The sequence below is a fragment of the Ammospiza caudacuta genome, chromosome 4, assembly GCF_027887145.1.
Source record: "Ammospiza caudacuta isolate bAmmCau1 chromosome 4, bAmmCau1.pri, whole genome shotgun sequence".
NCBI classification, from domain to species: Eukaryota; Metazoa; Chordata; class Aves; order Passeriformes; family Passerellidae; genus Ammospiza; species Ammospiza caudacuta.
In genome coordinates this window covers 65,184,321-65,205,008 of record NC_080596.1, presented here as the reverse complement: position 1 = coordinate 65,205,008, position 20,688 = coordinate 65,184,321, and the positions used below count along the sequence as shown (strand labels likewise).

The 20,688-nt window shown below is 41.7% G+C and overlaps 1 protein-coding gene across 4 annotated transcripts in view; it reads right to left on the bottom strand.

The window, feature by feature from the left end:
* The window catches only part of SLIT2 (slit guidance ligand 2), a 257,759-nt gene extending 238,822 nt beyond the window's left edge, over positions 1-18,937 (bottom strand). For all 4 annotated transcript variants that reach the window (XM_058804303.1, XM_058804305.1, XM_058804304.1 and 1 more), the window contains exons 1-3: positions 17,609-18,937; positions 15,851-15,922; positions 14,549-14,620 (exon numbers count right to left, since the gene is read on the bottom strand). In XM_058804303.1, coding sequence (XP_058660286.1) covers positions 14,549-14,620; positions 15,851-15,922; positions 17,609-17,784 — 320 coding nt within the window. In that variant the 5' untranslated portion in view covers positions 17,785-18,937. The remainder of the gene's footprint in view (positions 1-14,548; positions 14,621-15,850; positions 15,923-17,608) is intronic.
* Positions 18,938-20,688: the final 1,751 nt, after the last annotated feature.

Below are 20,688 nucleotides of genomic sequence, written 5' to 3'. Positions count from 1 at the left end.
CTCTCTAGTACAATGACACAATATTGATGATCAAGTTCATCAGGCAGGCTGCCTTTCACTAAATGCAAGAACAACCTCACAGGGACACACAGGATCACTCAGAAGGGTATTTCACTGGCAAAATACTTGCTCTGCTATTTAACATCTTACACAAAGAGTTAACACCTTCAATCAGGAGTTTCTGTTATTACCTGTACTTCACATACCCCACACAGTTGAGTATACCTTTAACATACTGATGCATCTGCCACTCTACAGACTTCAAATCTAAGTTATGGACAATAAATCAAGTTCTATTAATTAAACTAGCAATAAACAGCACTACTCTCATGTCTCCCCAGTTTCTACCCTGTGAGCTTGGAACTTCAAATTAGTGTTTCAACACACGATTTTACTTTGACGTTCAGAAGACTAAAATATTTGTTCTTTGAGTACTACACAGATTGAGGGAATACACAAATTACTGATCCCTTATGAATCTTGCATTTTGTATCTTCTACTTTGAATAGCTTTATCCCACTCACTGAATATTCTTTTAGAACTAAGCTTTCTCTACCAAAAAGTTCACTATTCCTTATTGCCTGTGACCAAGAAGATAAAACATAACTAATTTTCATAAAGGCAATAATGGGAAATACGTCAAATACTTCAAAAAGAGACTTAAGCTACTCTTTACACCTAACAAGTCATAGCAGATGCTTTTAAAAGAGTCAATTTGCTGAGTTTTCTATATGGAGATTTTATGAACTAGACTTCATTGAAATACATTTTTCAAGACTACATTAGGTAGTTCTGTCTATAAAAATGACATGAAAATGTAAGTAAATGGGAAAAAAGCATGCAGAGCAAGTCTGAAACAACAGCCTGGTATCACAGTACACAACAGTCTCCCATTCAACAGTCACCATGAAGAGTTTCTAATCTTTGGAAAGAGCCACACAAGGAGTCCAGAAAATACATTACTATTTTAAAATGGTTCACTCTTTTACATAGTCCCCCAACAGTTCCACTTTTTCAGGTGACCTGATGTTTCATTTTGTCTGAAATAACACCTAACCAGAACACACAAACATACTCAAACAAGAGTGAGTGAAAAAGATCCCCTTTCTCTCGAGCTGAAACCCAAGGTAAGCACAGTGGATCATGGAATCCAAGACTGAACTACAGCTACTTTGAGTAAAAACAACCATAAAAATTCCACCACATCATCTTTCCATATTTTCATGGCAGCAGACACTTAGCACAGTTACCTAGCAGGCTATGTTTTCCCTGGGACAATGCAAGAAGAGAAATTTCAGTTTCACCAACTGAACTGCTCTCCCAGAACTGACACGAAGCTCAAAGGGAAGCCCTGAAGAAACAGTGATATTTCATACTGTGACTATTCAGTTTTCCAACTGAGCTACAAATATTGTGTTTCTCAAGGAGAGAGCTCAGAGAAGATGAAGCATTAGTGGTGAAAGCAACAGAAAATGTACTGAAGAATCTCTAACATTGTAACAACTTGTAAAGTCCTTTGGTAGTGTCCAGAAATAAACAGATGAGGCACTATTATATTATAATTCTTTCAGGTTGCAATTCAAATATACTTTTTTTTTCTTCTGTTGCTGAATGGATCTTTAAAAAGAGATTGGGCAAACTTACACAGATGAATTTTTGAGCTCTTCACAATAAATTGAAGCAATGTACACACACTACCTAAAGTATACAAAGTATTTCAAGTAGTTCAGTTTAAAACTCCCAGAGGTCAGTCTTCTAGACACAGTAAAGACTAGAAAAGCATCTCCAAAGTCAAATTATGGTATAATTATATAAAAGTATTCATGGACAAAGAAAAAATACCTTTGACAAATTAGCAGGTGAAAATACTCATTAAATGAAGCTCAATGCCAACAGGCAGATAAAAAGTAAGACCTGACAAAGAATAAATAACTTTTTGAAGCAGACAACATTAAGGTAAGCAAAAAAAAATCTGGCTTGATTTGAGCTAGTGGTTCCGAACAACAGGCTATTTTAGTTGAAATTGGTATATATCTGAGTTTTACTTGTCTTCTGCATGCAGCCAGAGTACACCAAGGTGATGACAGAGGCTGGAGGGAGAGCACATTGTGCTCCCAGTAGCAACATATCCAAACCCACTGAAGTCTGGCCATGCCACAAATCCATCCTGATGTGTCTCTCAAGTTTTCATGCCACAATAACTATGATCCAGTAGCAATCATGCATGGAGGAGGAAGGGAGGAAAAAAAAATCTTGATTGCACTGGGTACAATGTAATCATCTGCAATTGCTATAATTCACACCCATTTGTTTCAGACTTGTTACAGCCTTCACTGTAACTTGTTTCTGATCCCACTGTATCAATTGCATCCAGCCAGAGAAGCTGTAGGAGGCTGTGGAGCCTCTCTGGGAAAATGAGCTGCCCCAGTACTTGAGTGCCCTCACAGGGAAGAAGTTTTGCCCTTACGTGCAGTTACACTCCCCACTTCGACCTATGCTTGTTTGCCACCACAGCAATGAGCCCGGCTTGAGGATTTTCAAAACCACCTCACAACTACTGGAAGGATGCTCTTTCGTCCCACCTAAGTAAGCTTCAAATGGATTTTAGTTCAAGTAGATGCAATTCTACCCATAGACCCTGTAGGACAAAAGATAACTTGAGAGCTGACTGAAGTTAAAAGTTGTTTCAAGTCAGTTATAAATCAGCTGTTCTCTTTAATTAGATACAGCCTATCCCATTGAGTGCACAGAGAATGAGTCTTCAAAACCCTAAATACAGGAGAGATGCACTTTATCCCACCACCACTGCTTCAGGAAAATAATTGAATGCTTCCAACTCACAAAGATTATTGACAGTAGAATTCATTATTTTTCATTCCTCCTTCAAAGTTAGCCTAGAGAAGTAAATACATTATCTGTAGATTGTAGCACACAGCACCATACAGCTTAGGAATTGCATTCTTCAAAGGAGCATATTCACACCTTCTGTTTGTCAACAGAGGTAATAACTATTACATCCATTTAACAGCTCAGTGAAGCTCATTTGCAAAATATACATACACTTGCAAAGAATAAGAGCCTGTTTACATTACATTTCAATTTAAAATGGAAGAACATGTCAGTAATCAAACCTCTGCATGTTCAGACAGGAGCACTTTCTACCCACAACTGAGCCCACAAGGCTCCTTAAGTAGTTCCAAGATGTTACAAGGATATGCATCCTCTGAGAACATCAGTTCAGGCTTTATGAGCTCAGAAAATACAGAAGCCACCTACAAAATTATCCAAGTACTTCAAAAGAGAAAGCTAGTACACAGCACCCAAATCATTGCCATGGGCTGGTTTAAGTATGATGTCCAAAAATTTTACTCTAATATATGGAGTTAGAATAACAGACATCAGAGTAAGTGATTCCCACTGCCTCAACAGAGAAATTACAGACTTAACTTAGACTTCCATCTGAAAGGAAGGCAAATCACTACTTTCCTACAAAAAACATTGTGCTATATCTGCCAGAGGCAGAAAATATTTGTGCATCCATGTCCAAAGCCACAATCTGCTGAACTTCAACACATCTGGCAACTGCTGTCTCTGAATGTGACTTGCATGTCATCAAGTGAGAGGAAAGCCCAAGAACTAAGAGCTAAGCAAAAGATTGTGCCAGTTTTTCCATTAAGAATTCTCTGCAAAGACAATTTCTCTAGTCAAACTACTCATAATCTCATTAAGCCTAACAATATCAAGTTCACCAACCACGAGTAAAAACAGGAATCTGAGAAGTTCAAGGCTGTTCTTACCACATTTAGATGTCCAAGGTTTTCCCCAGGTCAAGAACCACTTAAGCAGGACTCCACTTTCTAGGCTAAATAGTGACTAGCTAAAAAAGGCATCTAAGTTATTCCCCATTTAATTTCAAATATAAATTAGATATTTGTTTCAGTAAGAAAAAAAAATTCTGAACAGTAGCAGGACACTACTGCAAACTCAGTGTCTTATTTGTGTTGGAAGCAGTGGAACGTACTTCTCAACTATAGCACTACATTGAACTAGTTCATGCTACTTGAAACCTAAGGTATTTTCTGTCCTTCATTTTCTTCTCCCATGAGTTTGATGTCAAGTCCAAAATTACCACAACTCCTCTCCTACCCCAATCAATTCTCCCTACATTATGCAGAACAGTATTTTGTGCTGTCAAGAGTCTGTACCCACTTTCCCTTTTTAAAGCATTTTTTTTCACTGTGAAGAAAAGACAGACATTAAGGCTGCTGTTTTCTGTATTCCTTACTGTTTCAACAGAAAAGAAATTTCTATAAATATTTAGTTATTATTCTTATTAATTCTGCCTACAGCACTAAAAAGCATGAAAAACACAGTAAAAGCCAGGAAACTGCAGGCTAGGAAGCTTCATCTCAATGCCTGAGAAGGTGACCGGGCAAAATATTTCTACTTCTATTTTAGACACAGTAAGGACATGATGATGACTGGGAGTGGTCAGCACAGATTTAACATTGAGAAAATGATGTCTGACCAGCCTGGCAGCCTCCTACAATGAATAAGGAACGTGGCAGATGAGGGGAAGGCAGTAGATGTTTATCTTTACTTCAGTAAAGGTTCTGACACTGCCATTCATAATGGTTGTCCTCACAGACAAACTGATAGAGTACAGGCTACAAAAGCAGACGGTGAGGTGGACTGAAAGCTGCCAAAAATGCCAAGTTCAAAGAGCTGTGGTCAGGGGCACAAAGTCCATTTGGAGAACATTCACAAGTTATGTACTCCAGGGGTCAGCAATGGAACCAGTACTGTTCAAAACTTCATTATAACCTGGAAGATGGGACACACTGCACCTTCAGCGTATTTGCATATGTTACAAAACTGGAAAGAATGACTGATGCACTAAGTCTGTGCACTGCCTGAAAGTAACACAAACAGGCTGGAGTATTGCTTGAAAAAGAAGCTTAAGAAGGGCAACAAAAGGGAAATGGAAAGCCCTGAACCCAGAGAAGAGTAACTCCATACACCAGCACACACTGGAGAACCACCACAGAGAACAGCCAAGGGGCAGGTGAATAAGAAATTCAAATGAAGCCACCAATGTGCCCTTGCACAGAAGACCAACAGCATCCTGGGCTGTAATCATAAGATTGTTGCCAGCAGGTCAAGGCATGTGGTCCTTCCCCTAAAATCAGCACTGGTGAGACATCTCTGGGAGAGCTGTGCCCAGTGCTGGAGTCCCCACCACAAGAGACTGGACCAAGTCCAGGGAAGAACTGCTAAAATGACAAAGGAGGCAGATTGAAGCACCTGTCACATTGGAGGAAGTTGAGAGAGCTGGGACTGTTTAGCCTGAGGAGGAAAAGTCTCAGAGATATCTCAATGTGTATAAATACTTCATGTGTACAAATAAGTGATCTGATTCCATCCCAAGCAAGGAAAACTGAGCCAGACTCTTCTCAGCAGTGCACAGTGAAAGGACAAGAGGCAATGGGTACAAATCAAAGTACAGGAAAACTGTATTTCAACTTAAGAAAAGTGACTGTGAGGGCGGTCACACACTGGAACAGGCTGTACAGAGAGGCTGCACACTCTCCATTGTGGAGAGATTCAACACCCAGCTGGAAACAGCCTTCAGACACCTGCTCGGATGGACCTTGAGCTACTCGGTAGCAAAGGATTAGACAATCTACAGAGACTTCTTCAAGCCTCCACAATCTTGTGAAGCTCACTCATGGGATTCTGTTCTACAAAGTACACTAGAAAGAAGGAAACAGAAGTTATAAAACACACTACATGTTTAAAACGTGTTACTCCATAGAGTAACAGAGGTTCAAGTATCAGATGAAACAAGAATGATTTTGACAATACCTGGGATTAGTTCCAAGAAAGCAAAACAAAAAAAAAAAAAAAAAGAAAGAGGGGAGGTGAAGCTGATCTAGTAGGTTGAATTTAGCTAGGGTTTAACCAGATTGTTTAGAAAGACAAGAAAGGCCTGCAGATAGTCCTGATAGGCTTGTAACTGTCTTTCTGGCATGAAGTTACCACAGTAAATTTTCACTCAAGTATTTTTCTAGAGCACCTATACAGACATCCTGCCAAACTAAATCAGAATGGCTGGTGCACCTTAAAAAAATGAAGGGAGACTTTACCATGTTGTATTTGACTAACAGTCTAGACTATTATTAAAGACAAGCCAGCACAGTGAGCACATACTATAAAAGAAAATAGGAAAATAAAATGTTTCTTCTGATGAAGTTTCAACCAGGCTCTTCATAGTAAATGAGGTAACATAACAGTATGAGTCACTGAAGTTGCAGCCAGATCCCTCATACATTCTGGAGTTTATCTGTAAGACTCCAGATAGAAGTGTGGTTTCTGCAATCAAAATATGGAGCATCTTAGATAATCTTTTAAATATGCTATATTAAAATGTAAAGACAATTAAAATGTGGCCACTTAATATTAAATCAGCATTTAAAAAATATTGAACTCACTCTGCAAGAAATAAATATGATTTTTAAATAGTAAAACTAAAATGTGTAGCTTTAAGTTTAATATCAGTGATCTACTGAATCCATTTAAAATAGCTTCTGAACAAAAAACACCATTTGAAACAAAAACATTGGCACAACAGCTCTGCAGAATCAGATCTAGCTTCACCATTTTGCAACAGTGCAAATTACCCATTTCAGAGGAAGCAAGAAAGAAGAGCATCCAGCAAACAATGCCACAAAGGATGAGCACAAAACAGATGTGGGAAAAATAAACAGCCTTCCTGCCCTGGAATTTGTAAAAAGGTCTGCAAAGAGCAAACAGGACTTCTCACTGCAATTTGACTTCAGGACCCATAAAAGGAGTCCCATGAGAAAAGACACTCAGATGAATAAAATATAATAAAAATAAATAGTGGGCATTGACAAGTCTTTTAGAAGAACATTGCGCTTGGAATTAGTTTTATCAAGTATTTTGTAGTGTTCTGTAATCAAAATGTAGCTATAATTTAATTTTTTAAAAATCCATTGGAACACTGCATCTTTTTATATACTGTCTTCAAAAACAGCCATTGTCTCTCTGATTCAACAGACATTTTTAAAGAAGAGATTTAAAAGCCTGCTAATACCAAATAACTACAGCAGTATTTTTTAATTTTTTTTAAGAAACTATTAATACACAAGGCCTGTATAATTCGTAGTCCCACATTCCACTGGTAAGTGATTAACACCGCAGGCTTCGTGGTCTCCTCCCCGTTCTAAGAGGAAGAATGTGCAGTGCACTACCCTTAAACTATGTAAGACTAGCTAAAAGAAGGATTTCTCACATCCATGATTAACAAGGAATAACTGCTCACCCCCTTCAGGGCTGTTCAAAACCAGGTCTCTCTACCTGAGCTCATCACTCTTCCCTTCCCTATGACACACCTGTGTGAAGGAATTAACTCTTCAAATGCTCATAGACTGAGGCCACACAGGTGATTAAGTACCAAGGGCACAGGCAGGAGACAAGTGTAACATCAAGCAGCCTTAAAAAGCAAGCACATGAATAATCCCACGGGTTTTAGGCAGTCAAACCCAGACTTCCCCAGCAGCTGTAGTCAGAACTGCCCAGAATGTGCCCCAAATGAAAAAAGTTAGTTCTCAGACTCCAGTAAGGAACTTGCCTGCCACAATGAAGACCAGCATTCAGTGAGAAAAGAAACTCGAGACTAACTTTCAGCTAAAGAGCTAAGAACTCAATCTAAAACCTTGGTACAACTTCTATACTATATAACACAAGGTCTTATCCCTAAAAAATTGATTTCGTTGACACACTTTATAACCTTATAAGATGAAATATTGCTCATTTATCAGCTGTGCTCTTAGGAGTGATAGTGATAGAAATGATTCCTGGAATAGTGGTTCTAGTGCTAACACAGAATTTTTGCCAGGGATCCTAAAACTCCACATCAGCCTTCACAGCTAAGTGTCTGTAAATGGGGGGGGGGGGGGGGGAGGAAAAAGTCATATTTTCCTTCAGCTTAAAAACCAAAACCACATCATAAAAACAGATGACATTCAACATTTTTTCCAGAATTACCTGCTGCTAAATTTTGATCATATAGCTTCACAGAAGTGAAATCTAAGATTTCTAACACTTCTCTTCTGTAACTGAAAAGACAATATATTATCAGTTTCAAAATAGCCCAAGCCCAAGCCTGCTTATTCTAGGATTAATTTATTGATGCAGCTCACATTTAAAGACTCAGAGACTCAGAGAAAATATTGCCATTCCTCTCTTAAAAGTGTTTTCCTACTTGGAATTTACATTTTATTGATAGAGTTAGTCAATTTGAAATAAAACTGCAATCTTATGCCACACATCAATACAGAACAAACTATTAGCACATAGGTTTATTTTAATCTCTGGACAGCATGGTTTTTTTCCCCCATCAGTAATTCAGTAAGTCTGCACCCTAAGAAACAGCATGCATATAATATAGCCCTTTTCTAGACTAGACAGAAAGGATACTATTTGTTCATCTAGTCCATTTTGCAGCAGCTGTTAAAGCCCTTGATAAATGCCCAGGCCTCCTGGGCAGTTATGCCCAAGACAAACTGTATTTGTCTTCACCCTAGATGAAACATTTCACTTCTTAGTCCACCCTGCAATGCATGACTTTGTGAGATGAGGTGCTCTGTAACACCCCATATATTCAGAGATCACAAAAACTCCCAAATCAGTTTTGATTTGGTAATTTCAAAACCTACTAATGCAGTGTAATAGTTTACCACATTTATCTGACTAAAGCTAGAGCTCAAATGGATAACTCCAACCCTGCAATACATGAATACAACTAAACCCCACTTTATTTTACTGAAGCCCATTTAATATTTTTGACAAGATGATCTTCTTTGTATTGAGGCTATAATTAAACCTATGCTGCAGATGAAGCTGAATACAGTAATTCCACATACCAATTTGTATCCTGTAAAGAAATCCACCTAGTACTACAGTTTGTTTACTAAGTAGAAAGAACTTTTTCTTGAAGCTATGTAGTTGAAATATACTTTTCCTTCTATGCTATGGCACATCTGTAAGTTGCAAATTGTTCATCCACAGCATGTACAAAACAATACTGACTTTCAGTACTACTCAAACACTCATAAGTACACACCTAAGTAAGTGGTCTCTTCATGTTAACTTTGAATAACTTGTTTTAATGTATTCATAAAGAGAGAGCCCAAATAAATGGCAAGTAGGGACAATTCCTCAGTTTGTCACTTTAGAACTGAGTTGCAAAAATTTAGAAAAATCAACAAACCCTAACAAAACATTTAATTCTTGAAATATTTCATGAAAATTGAAATATTGCATCAGTATGCATTGTAAGAAACATGAAAATACAATGGGTAGATTTCAGTTTAAAAGCTTCTTCATGTACCAGCTTGATGTTCAGCATTCTTTTCTTGAACTCATGACTGCAGCTTACTCACATCATGTAGCTCAGAGGGGCTGTTTTTGGGGAGGTATTTAGCTCAGACACCAACTCAGAAGTTGAAGTTATTCCTTTGAGAGTAACATTTCATCTACACAACAGTTTCAGCAGAAATAGGTTTGGTGGGGGGACTGGTGGCTTATTTCCTTTGTTTATGGGGTTTTGGGTTGGGTTGATTTTTTCCCCATAGTTTGCATTTTAAGTCTACACAGGTAACACTTTAAATGGATACTTTAAAAATAAAATTTGCTAATTCGAGTATCAAAAATAGGGAGGCTTGGCCTGGAAACTTTTTAGGCCACACAAGTAACCTTTCTCACAGGAGTAATCAGTGAGACTAGTCATGCAAACCAAGTTATTCACATGGTAAATGCAGAATCAGACTGTAAATTAGCATTTTAGGGACATACTGCTCCCTCAATGGATTATTCATAAATACAGGAAGAAAAAAAGTGAGTAGTTTTGAAACTATTGCTCTAAACTCCTCCTATTCTGACATTTTTTCCTTGTCATAGCCCTAGCGTAATAAGAGCTGAAATCCCAACTACTAGACTTAAAAAAACATATTAGGAAAAAGTAAGATTGAAAAGTTCTTATCAGCCGATTTTTATTTTTTCATAAATGAAAGGTAACTGCTCTTCTCTGTAAACATGTGAAGAGTATATTTAGCCCTCAAAAACCTGACAACTCTCTATTTGCAGACTACATAGAACTGTATTTTAGATTTAAGTAGCTTCTTACAGAACTGGTTGAGCAGCCTATGGCCACTGTCTTCAACAAAATTTTATACTTCCCTCCAAATGACAGTAACTTGTAAAAACACTGGCATATTTTGAGAAGTATTTGCAACACTAGAGAATGAGGTGAACTTGGGGTAACAATGGCCTACACTTACTAAAAATTATTTTTAAAGCTGTGTCTTACAGTATCAGTTTTCATAAAGTGGAAACTTTCAGTTTATTCTCATCTTGCTGTCTTAATATACTATTTCAACTAGAATAAACATCACACCCAAGATGACAGCTTTATGAAGAAAGAAGAAACAAGTTTTTGATTTCACATTCTCAGAGGAAACTTTCAAAAAGTTTTGTCCCCCATAACAAGCCGTGGTCTCTGGATATCCATGAGTGTTGTGAAAATCCTCCATGTCTTGACCCTTTCTGTCTTCCTGCCATGAAAGATATTGAAAAGCACTGATGACACATGGCTGTGGTCTCTGTAAGAAACCCTAAGAGGCCACATCCAACCCTCTCTCTAGGGCACTTTCCATTTACTGAAGAGCCACACACTCTTTAGAGGCTCTGCTCAAGAACATGGGCTCATATAAGTTAGAGATAATAAAGTCTTGCAGATATTAAATACTGTAATTATTGCAGATGTCAAGACTGTAATTAGTCCAGGAGTTTTTGCATTGCTTCTGGATGTACTCAAAGGTACAAGTTGTCCCAACTGAACTTCAGTGCACACAGCCCATTTCTCAGTCAAAGAGGGTTGTTTCAGTAGACAGAACATCTATACAACAAAACAGACCATGCAATTTTTCTGTTCAGTATTCAGTCTGTGAAAAAAATCATATTTGTGGCAGACAAGGCAGTTCAGGCAGTGCTGTACAAAACTGGCTTGGACTGGAGCCTTAAGAGCTCAGCCCTTAAGAGCCTTCAAAGCTGTCAGAGATTGGAACTAAGTGAACAGTGCAAAGTGAACACTGCAGTGTAGAGCCATTTATTTGACTTGAAGACTTCTCCCAGAAGTATCCATCTAAAAGGCTTACAGCAATATCAACTGCACCAGTGTTTCTCTAGCTACTACAGTTTCCACAAACCTAAAACTTACTAAGTTGCTAATTTCTACCTTGTTTTTCCCTCCTATTTAAGTAGCAGGCATAGGCAGATAATAGTTTATTGCAAATGAAAACTTTTACTTTCATTCAGGCTCCTGCAATAACAATCACTTTTTACAGTAGTATTTACTGCTGCCTTGGGTTCCATTGCACTTGTACAATTATACTGGTGTGACACAAATTCCCATTGTGGAGTGTAATAGGTCTGTAGGTCAGAAATAGCCTTGTGTACATACTAACTTACATAGTGTACTAAAGATATTTTATTAATTTACAGGAGAAACCACCTGGCAGATTTTTATGGGTTTAATAAAATTAAATCTTAAGCAGATATCTTTTGAAGAGGTCAAAAGTTGCTCCTCTCTGAGATTATTTTTGCAAAGCATTTCAGGTCCTCCCTTCCATTAAAAAGAGCAGAGGATTTCCAGCATTTTGAATTATCAGACCTGTAAGTGAGCATTCACAAGTAACTCATTAACCAACTAAACAGTTCCTTGGAAATCAGAGTTACTGGTCCAAAAAAAAAAAAATTCAACTGAGACTGCAGTTAAAAACAAACAAAAAAGGCAAAGAAACAAACAAAACGCCACCACCCAAACAAACAAACCCCCAGCACTTCACTTAGAGAGATGGGCATTTCTTTTTTCCCAGTGAGAAACTACTGTCAAAGCCTGCTGTTCACATTGAAGAGTACTGAAGAACAGGAAATATCTTTTAAAATTAAGCCTGCAGACACTAGCACAAGATATTTCAACATAAGCAGTATCACATGTAAACAATCTTATAAATTAAATTGAGCTGTTTTAAACTGCCCTGAAGTTCTCTTACACCCTCTGCTTGCATGCTAAAAGGTCTGTATCAGGTATTCTTTGACAGCAGCTTGGCACATTACACTTGGAGTGCGAATGTGACACCCTACACTCACACATTGAAAAAAATTAAAAAGCTTTAAAGTGCTTGCTATTTAATGTATAAAAGAAAATACTTGAATGAAGTACCCACAGGTTTCCTGAGAAATCATTTTGGATTTCAAAATCCCAAGGAGATGAACTGGCTGTCAGATAACAATGTGCCTTCATCAGATGGACTTGGCAGTTGTAAACAAGAAGAATTTTCTCAGCTTTTCCCCACAAATATGAAATATTTGCTCTTAGCCAACAGCTGGGGCAGTTTACAGACATCCTGCATATATATTCAAATTACAAGTCACCCACACACCTAACATGGACTGAATTCCAGCAAATTAAAGAAACTGGCAAGTGTTGGAGCAGATGTAATATAACTCTGAAGACAAAACAATCTAACTTCATAGTTAGATAAAAAACTAAGTTTTCAGATGGCATAGTTTGCCTGCTGAAGGGTGAACAAATATAACCCAAAAAGTATCCAAAAGTATCAAAATTTCTCTTCAGAACTAGTATCTTATGTAAATGGAAAATAGCTATTGTTTTCCAATTATCAAGGGAAAACCAAAGAAAAATGAAACAATGTAATGGCAAAATACAAACACATCAGACAAGTAAGTTTTAACTACTGAAGTTCATCTTTCTCTGGTAAAACAATTTTATACTTCAGAAATATAACCAGTAAAAGCCTTGAAGTTTTTTGAAATTTGTTAATGAATCACATTAACATCATATTAACAGGATCTTATTTTGAAATAGTTAAGAAATAAGGCTGCTGATAAACTGTTTTAAAACTTTGTAAGCATTTGGTATCTCAGTGTCAAACCATATACACAGTGTGGACCTCAATGTTTTTTCATGTTTCACATATAAGTATTTACTTTGCAATATGAACTACACTGCTGTTTAATTTTTTATCTAGACACCATAAACCAAATTTAAGAATATGCATATATTATTCCAATCGATCCCTCAGCAGGAAAAGCTGTTTAAATTCCTATACTTTGTACAAAGTCGAAAACACATTGTAAAAAAGCATTGAATCAAGTGTTTTAATACTACTTAGAAATGCACAGCCAGTTTTTTTCCAAAGAGTAATCCATCTCATTAAAATTTATTTTAAAAAAAGTTGCACTACATAAGAACACAAACTTTTTAGGTCAAAAAGTTACTTTGGCTTATTTGAAAAAATAAGGCAATTATCTCAAGTACATAATATTTCAACTATTATAGAAATATCATAATTACACCAGTGGTTACTAATTCTCTTGAAAAGCTTTGTCTAAATGACCAACCAAACCATAATTGTTTGTGGAGGTTTTTGTTTTAAACCCACAGCAGCTGCGGGTACAAAGCAACTATAATAAGACAAACTATGCTTAGGCCAGTGCTGCTTTTCAATTGAGTACAGTAGAAATACTTCTATAAAGTTAAAGCAGCAGCAAATGAAACACTGAACAAGACCTCAGAGGCATGCTTAAAGAAAAGGTGATCTAATGAAAATGCAACGACTAAGATGCCTAATAATGAAGACACAAGTCAAGTTCCACAGGAACATATATATATATTAATATTTTCCAGGCTCCACACTGTGTCCAACAATCAGCATCCTGCCTTTAACAAGTCAGTTGTCCCAAGTTTCACAATACATTAAAAAAATATTTTATTTTGGAGTGTAACAAAATAAGAAGGCACATACTGAAAACTAGCTTGGGAATTACTCATTTTCTAGGTCTCACTCCAACCAAGTAGGTGTTTGTACTTCAACTTCACCAGATAAGGTCCTGTCATCTCTGCTCCATCTTCTCTCCCCACAGTGCTCAATCTTTTTTTAAACCCAAATTAAAATTATTTTTTAAAACTAACAGTTCATATTTTTTCTGAGCTTTTGTAAAAGCTTCCATGATATAAAAATTGGAGTAGAATTGAATCACTGCTATGTAACAAGAAAACATTTTATGGCCAGTAGTTACTTCCAATAAGGCATGTATAAAACCTCTAACATTATGGGTCAGAGAGCCTTCTTTTGGTGCATTTGAGTTCTCAAGTCCTTGTGCATTCAAGATTAAAGTGAAAATATTAGATAGCATTGAAACCATTTCCAACAGGACAATTGCAGTTTTCACTCTGAATCCAGACTGCTCTTGAACGCTCCCCCCCAACCGAGTCCCCTAAACACTGCTTGAGAATTTCTTATTTCTCTTGTGTCTCAGTAAGGCTAGAAATCACAAATTAAAAAAAAAAAAAATTTAAAAAATCTGAAGCCTGAGGGCCTTGACACACAACCGATTTGATTCCCCAAAAGTTGAAACTTTTAGAATTAAATATACTTACAGCCTCTCCAGTTCTTTTAAATCCTGGAATGCTCCTCTCTCAATAGTAGTAATCTTGTTCTCCATGAGCTGACTGAAATATAGAAATTTTTAGATGTAAGTTTTATTATCTCTGAGATAACTTGTCACATTAACAATGGTCATTTAAAAGAAGCCACATATTCTTTAAGAAAATCCTATAGCTATAGTAGAGTGACATCCACTTTAACCTTCTGTATCCCTGTCACTAACAATTTACATGGGCTCATAGAACCAAGAGCAGGAAAATAAGGCTTGGTAAAAGAAACAGGAATCATTATTAGATTTGCTCATTTTCTCAAGGAGTCACAAGTTATAAAGCTACACACATGCCCAGAGGCTGCATGCTCACATGCACACACATCCCTGCCCTTCGGCAAGCTGCGAGACTCCAGTCCAACAGCACGGAGGTGACACCAGTCTCACACATGAGTAACAAAACCAAAACTCTGAATTGTGGTGTTGGGAGAAACAGCAGTAAAACACTGCACAGAGATTGTAACTGTAAGAGTATCCCTGTTTTGTAACAAAGTCAAAAATTACTACCATGTTATATTTACTTCAGAGAGAAAAGGAAAAGGATTTTACAAGACCACTCGCTCAAATTAAACCGGCCTTAACAAATAAGCTAAGTAGTTAGACATTTCCTTCAGAAAGCAACAAAAAAACCCAACCAAAAAACAAAAAAATCCACAAACTACCACCAAATTTTAAAACCTTGATAACACTTGAAAAAAATTTTTTTACAACAAAGAAACAAAAAACTAAAAACCCACCCAAACAAACTAACCAAATAATTCCTTCCTCAACTTCAGTGGTAAAGTTTCTGTTTTGTCCAGAAACTACAAAAGAGCAATAATAATCACCTGGGACTTGCTTTTACATTCACTAAAGGAATAACTTTTTTCTTAATTAACTCCCTTATAGTTCTGGTTGAGAGTACCCATTTTCAGTGTGAACTATAAATTTCACAGCCTTAAACTGAAGTAACTCCAATGGTTATTCAACCAATTTTAGCAAGTCTTACTTGTAAGCTATGTGCTAAATTAAGCCCTCAAGTTCTCATAATCTTCAGGACAGATTAAAAACATATAAACAAACCTCATTTAAAGGAATTGCTCACTTGCACATAACAGCGTATAACGCACGGCAGAGCAGTTTTAGGTTCAGATATGGTAATACAGTAGCTAAAAAGTGATAACCCATCCAGAAAATTAACTGAAATGTAACTACAACCTGTAGCATCAGTCCTAAGAGTTATCAATGACAGAAAGAGAAAACTTACAGAACTCGAAGGTGCCTTAGGCCAGCAAAGTCAGTCTTCGTGATTCTTGTGATGTTATTTCCATTAAGATCCCTAAGAAGAATAATTTGTAAGCAGCAAAATTAAAACATTAAAAAACTATTTTTGAATTGTGTTGTTTGTTTTCAGGGGCACAGCATTTTCAGAAGTTAGGAGACAAACTAATACAACAAACCATTCTTACAATTAACACCATGTGATTTCCTAATTTCCAAGCAGCTGAAATACAATTTACCTTGAAAACAGTAATTTGAAATTTGTAGCGGGAGAGTCTTGGAAAGTCAGTTCTGCTTGCCATTACAAAGCTCATGTTTAACTGCAATCTTTACCAATAGATGAGTTCAAAGCTCTATCTTTGGGGTTATAACTGCATTTAGAAAAACCACAAACTTAGTACATATAGGTATATCTATCTATCTATATATATGCTACAAACTTTATTTGACTGTTACAAAAACTAAGTGCCTGAAAGAAACCCCCAATTTTCACCATTTCAAGCAATTTTCAGATTTCCCAGTATGGCATAGGGGTTAAATACCTATAACAAATATTAGGTTTCAAACAAGCATTAGGGTTTCAAACTGCTGGAGTAAGTGATGGGAAATAAGGCTTCAGCAAAACTAAGCTCTCCACTTGCTGCTCAGGAAGCTATACTGACTGCAGAATGAAAAGCAAGTTCAGAAGCAAGAGAAACCTCTATTTAGGCCCCAGCATTTCTCATCATACTTCTATACTACTTTTGCTTCTGGAGTATATGTCTCTTTTTAATAACGTTTTGGGTTTAAGAAATAAACATCTTTCACTTCCAATCACTACAAATAAAACCAGACTTGGCAATTCATGAGATAAATCTTTAGGAAGCGGTATTACATGGAAGCTATTCTAACAATTATAGCTCATTCCCAACGTAGCTAGTGGGGGGGAAAAAGTAGTATGTTTTTAAGCGCTTTATACCACATATGGCCAAAACACCACTGTAAAGAAACCACACGAGTCCCAGGAGGAACGTGTCCCTGATAGTCTTCCTGAGTGAAATTCACCACTCCAGACGCGCGTTCACATTCCAACATTTAAATGACTTATCAGAGAGCAAGAAACAACGCGCACACCACTTCCACTCTCAGGACCCCTCTGAAGGGCAGCCTGACACAATAAACAACCGGCCACATACAGAAGACAGCCCAGCCGCGGGTGGAGGGAGGGATCACGGCTCCGGCACCGCCGAGCGCCCTGCGAGCGCGGCTGTCGCACCCCGGCGCGCCCTCGCCCGCCGCGCGGAGCCGCGGTGCAGGGAGCGCTGCGCGCCCCGGGCCGCCCTGCCCACGCCGGGAGCGCGGCCCGGCTCTGCCCCGGGGAAAGCGAGCCGCAATAGCCAAGTTCGACGGGAAATGGGCGCCGGCGGGGGCAGAGGCCGCTCCGCCGCCGCCCCGGGGCGCCCCCCGGCCGCCGTGGTGCCCGCCCCGCTCCCCGCGGAGGCGGGAACCGCGCTGCTCACCGCGGCTTCCCGGGATGAAAGGCAGCGGCTGGGAACAGCGCCCACCTCTTCCGTGTCTCCGCGCATCGCTGAGAAACGGGCACGGCCAGCAGCAGGAGAAGGGAACAGAAAACCCCCACCCAAAGGGCGTCGGGACCCTAATCCAGGCCGGGCCCGGGGGCCGCCTCAGCCCGACAGCCGTTCGGAGCCCTGAAGGGAGCAGGGGGCCGAGGGGCGCTCGCCGCCGCCCCGGCCGGGTTACTTACAGCCTCTCGGTGTTGCGGGGGATGTTCCTCGGGACGCCGCGCAGCGCCAGCCCGTGACAGTCCACGGTGCTCCCCGAGCAGGAGCACTGCGCCGGGCACGGCTGCGGCGCCACCGCGCCCGCCATCGCCAGCAGCAGCCCCAGGGACAGGGTGAGCTTCCCCCAGCCGCACATCATCACCGCCCGCTGCAGCCCAGCCGGGCCCACCGGCCTCGGCCCCGGGGAGCGCGGGGCGCGCCGCCCTCCTCCTCGCCGCGGGGAGCGCTCGGGCAACTTTCACGGTGCGGAGACAGCGAAGGCTTTTCTATCCAAAGCTAAGTCAAGAAAACAACCCCGGCAAAGTGAGGCTGGTGGCACCGGTCGGCGGCTGAAAGCAACTTCGCTAGGCGCGGGGCCGCGCCCGGGCCGTCCCTCGCTGGCCCGTCGGTGCCTGGGAGAGGCGGCACTTGGGTCTCGTCTTCACACGCTCCCTGCGATGGCGAAGCAAACCCAGGCGTCTCAGGGTGCGGTGGAGTTGGGCGAGCTACTTATGATCCTCTTCGCCGCTTTCAAAGCCGTGACTCCCCGGCGAGAGGCCGCGGAGCCCCGTCCGCCCGGCGGCGCTTCCTGCGCGGCGGCCCGCGCAGCGCTGCAGCCGCTCCCACGCGCGTCCCCCGCCGCGGGCCGCTCTCAGCCCCACGGGGGGCGGCGGCGGGGCTGACACCGCGCACACACCGCCCTGCCAGAGGCGCCTCAGCAAATCATACCCCTCTCGCAGGCATTCATCAAACTGTCTCACGGAAGGAGGAGGGAGGGAAAAAAAAAAAAGTCAAACACACAAGATGCTGTTGGGCTTGGCTCTCCACCCCCCGCGCCCCCTCCTGCTGTACGCTCCCAAGCCAAGTTTAGCAGGAAAGGGCTGGTCCTAGACCACGGTAATAATAAGCAGTCGAGAAGTGATTCGTTGCCCTGCTGGAAGGGAGTTCATCCACGACCTTCTCCTCGGTGACAGATCACAGTTATAGATCCTCCTGTGATCCCGGGAGCACGGCGAGACAGAGTAGATAACAAGCGAAGTGCGGCGAGAGCGGGAGGGGTGTTATTCTGCTCCCCGTGGTCTCCCGGATACCGTGGCTTTGCTGCGGCAAAGGCACCTGATGGAAGAGGTGGGAACTGCTCAGTCCTTCCAGGTGAGGCCAGTTCAGCAGCTCCCGGGCTTGCTGCAGGAAAGGGAGCAACTTTGCTCCTCTCCCGGAGCCCCCCGAGGCGCAACACCTCGGCAAGGGTTGGCGCCTCTTTCCCCGATCCCGCCGGTGCACCTGAGCTGTCGGTGCTGGTGCCGAACAGCCCGGCCCTCGGCTCCCTGGCGGCGGCGCTCCTCCGGCGCGGAGGGAAACGGCGGAGGGGAGCGCTGGGGAGCGGGAGAACGGAGACGACACGCCGGGCTCCTTCCCTCGCACCCCGAGTCTTTCCGCTTGAACAATGGGCTAGCACCGCCGCTCGCAGGCCGGCCGGCTCTCCTCCCCGCCGCAAGGTGCCTGCCGCCGACCGCCGAAAGTGCTCCCCGAGCGCGGCCGCCAGCCGAACGAGCCGCCGGCACCTCCCCGAGAGCTCTCCACGCGGCCGCCCCCTCCCCGCCCGGCGCGGCGCCCCTCGCCCGCTCCCACGGAGCCGGGTGCGCCCCCCGCGCCGCCCTATATAGGGCCGGCCTGGCCGCGCCCCCCCGGCCCCGCCCGCGGCGCCCCGCGCCCGCTCACTGGCTGCGCCGCCGCCCGCCCCGGCCCGCCCGGCACGGCCCCGGCACGGCCCCGGCACGGCCCCGGCACGGCCGCCGCGGGGCGGGGGGTGCGCGGCGGCGCCGGCGATGAATGAAAGTTGGGGAGCGCGGCGGCGGCGCGGGGGGCTGGCAGGCTCCCCCAGCCCCGCCGGGAGCGCGGAGTTGCTGCGCGGAGTTTGCCACGCCGCCCTGGCCTGCGCGTGTCCGGCGCTCCGCGAGGGAGCGCGACCAGGGCCCTTCGCGATGCTCGTGTGGGTTTTGGCTGGAGAGAGAGGGGGCGGAAACGCCGCTGGCTGCACTTGGAAATGTCTTGGGAGTCTCACCGAGGGTCTTCTTGTCTGGGAAAGAGGACAAGGATTGTAGTGGCATGTTCTTTGCTTGTAAATTTAGTGTGATACACATCAAGATCTCTCATACGCTACTTCCGAAAATAAAAGGGGCAAGTGTTATTCCATTTATTAAAATATGTCGAATAGCAACGTTAACACTGCTCCTTTAGAAAGCATCTTCCATTTTCAAAAAAATTGTGTTCTTAATAAACACAATGTTCCTAATAAATGTGCCCAATGTGTTGGTTATTGTCAGCGCATCTCCCGCAATCCTAGGAAAATGCTACGTGCATCATAACATTGTAACTAATTTTGTTCTTCCTTGCTTGTGAATTCAGTTCCATGCGATTTATAACAGCTCTTGAGACTCCAGTAATAGGTGAAAGTGATTTGTCTTTCATTAGACGGCAAACCCCAGCAGGGATGACTAAGCCTTCAGCAAGGTGTAGTTTGGAAATGCACAAGGGAGTCTATCGTTTCTTCCATATGGCTGGGTCCAGCTGAGTCTCTGCATCCCTGGGGTCTCTGCTGCAAGAGGCTTACTGTGTCATTTTGCCCGTTACCAAGAGGACAAATTCTGTTCTCAGAAATGCTACTCTAGAGCCGAGTTAATCTGCTGAAGTGGAAGCCAGCAAAGTTACTCCTGACTTCTCTTAGTGTCGAATGTGAGCCCAAAGGAAAATTGCTAAAGATGCACATGCCTACAAAAGCTTTATAGTTTTTAATCCATTTGTTGAGACAAGGCTCAGTAAATATGATCGTTGCACTGTTTTCAAATGCTGATAATGGCATCTTTGCCATTATACAGAGATGCAGATACTCCAGTTTTTACATTGATGCAGAAAGGAGAATTCAGTGGGTGTAAGGGGAGTACATCAGCTTCTGTGTATAAATGCTTTTCACTCTTTTCTCCCCTTTGGTTGTTTTAAGTCTTTGCAAAGGATTTCAAAAGGAATTTGCAACTTTTTACCAAGTAACAGAAAAGAAAAAAAACTC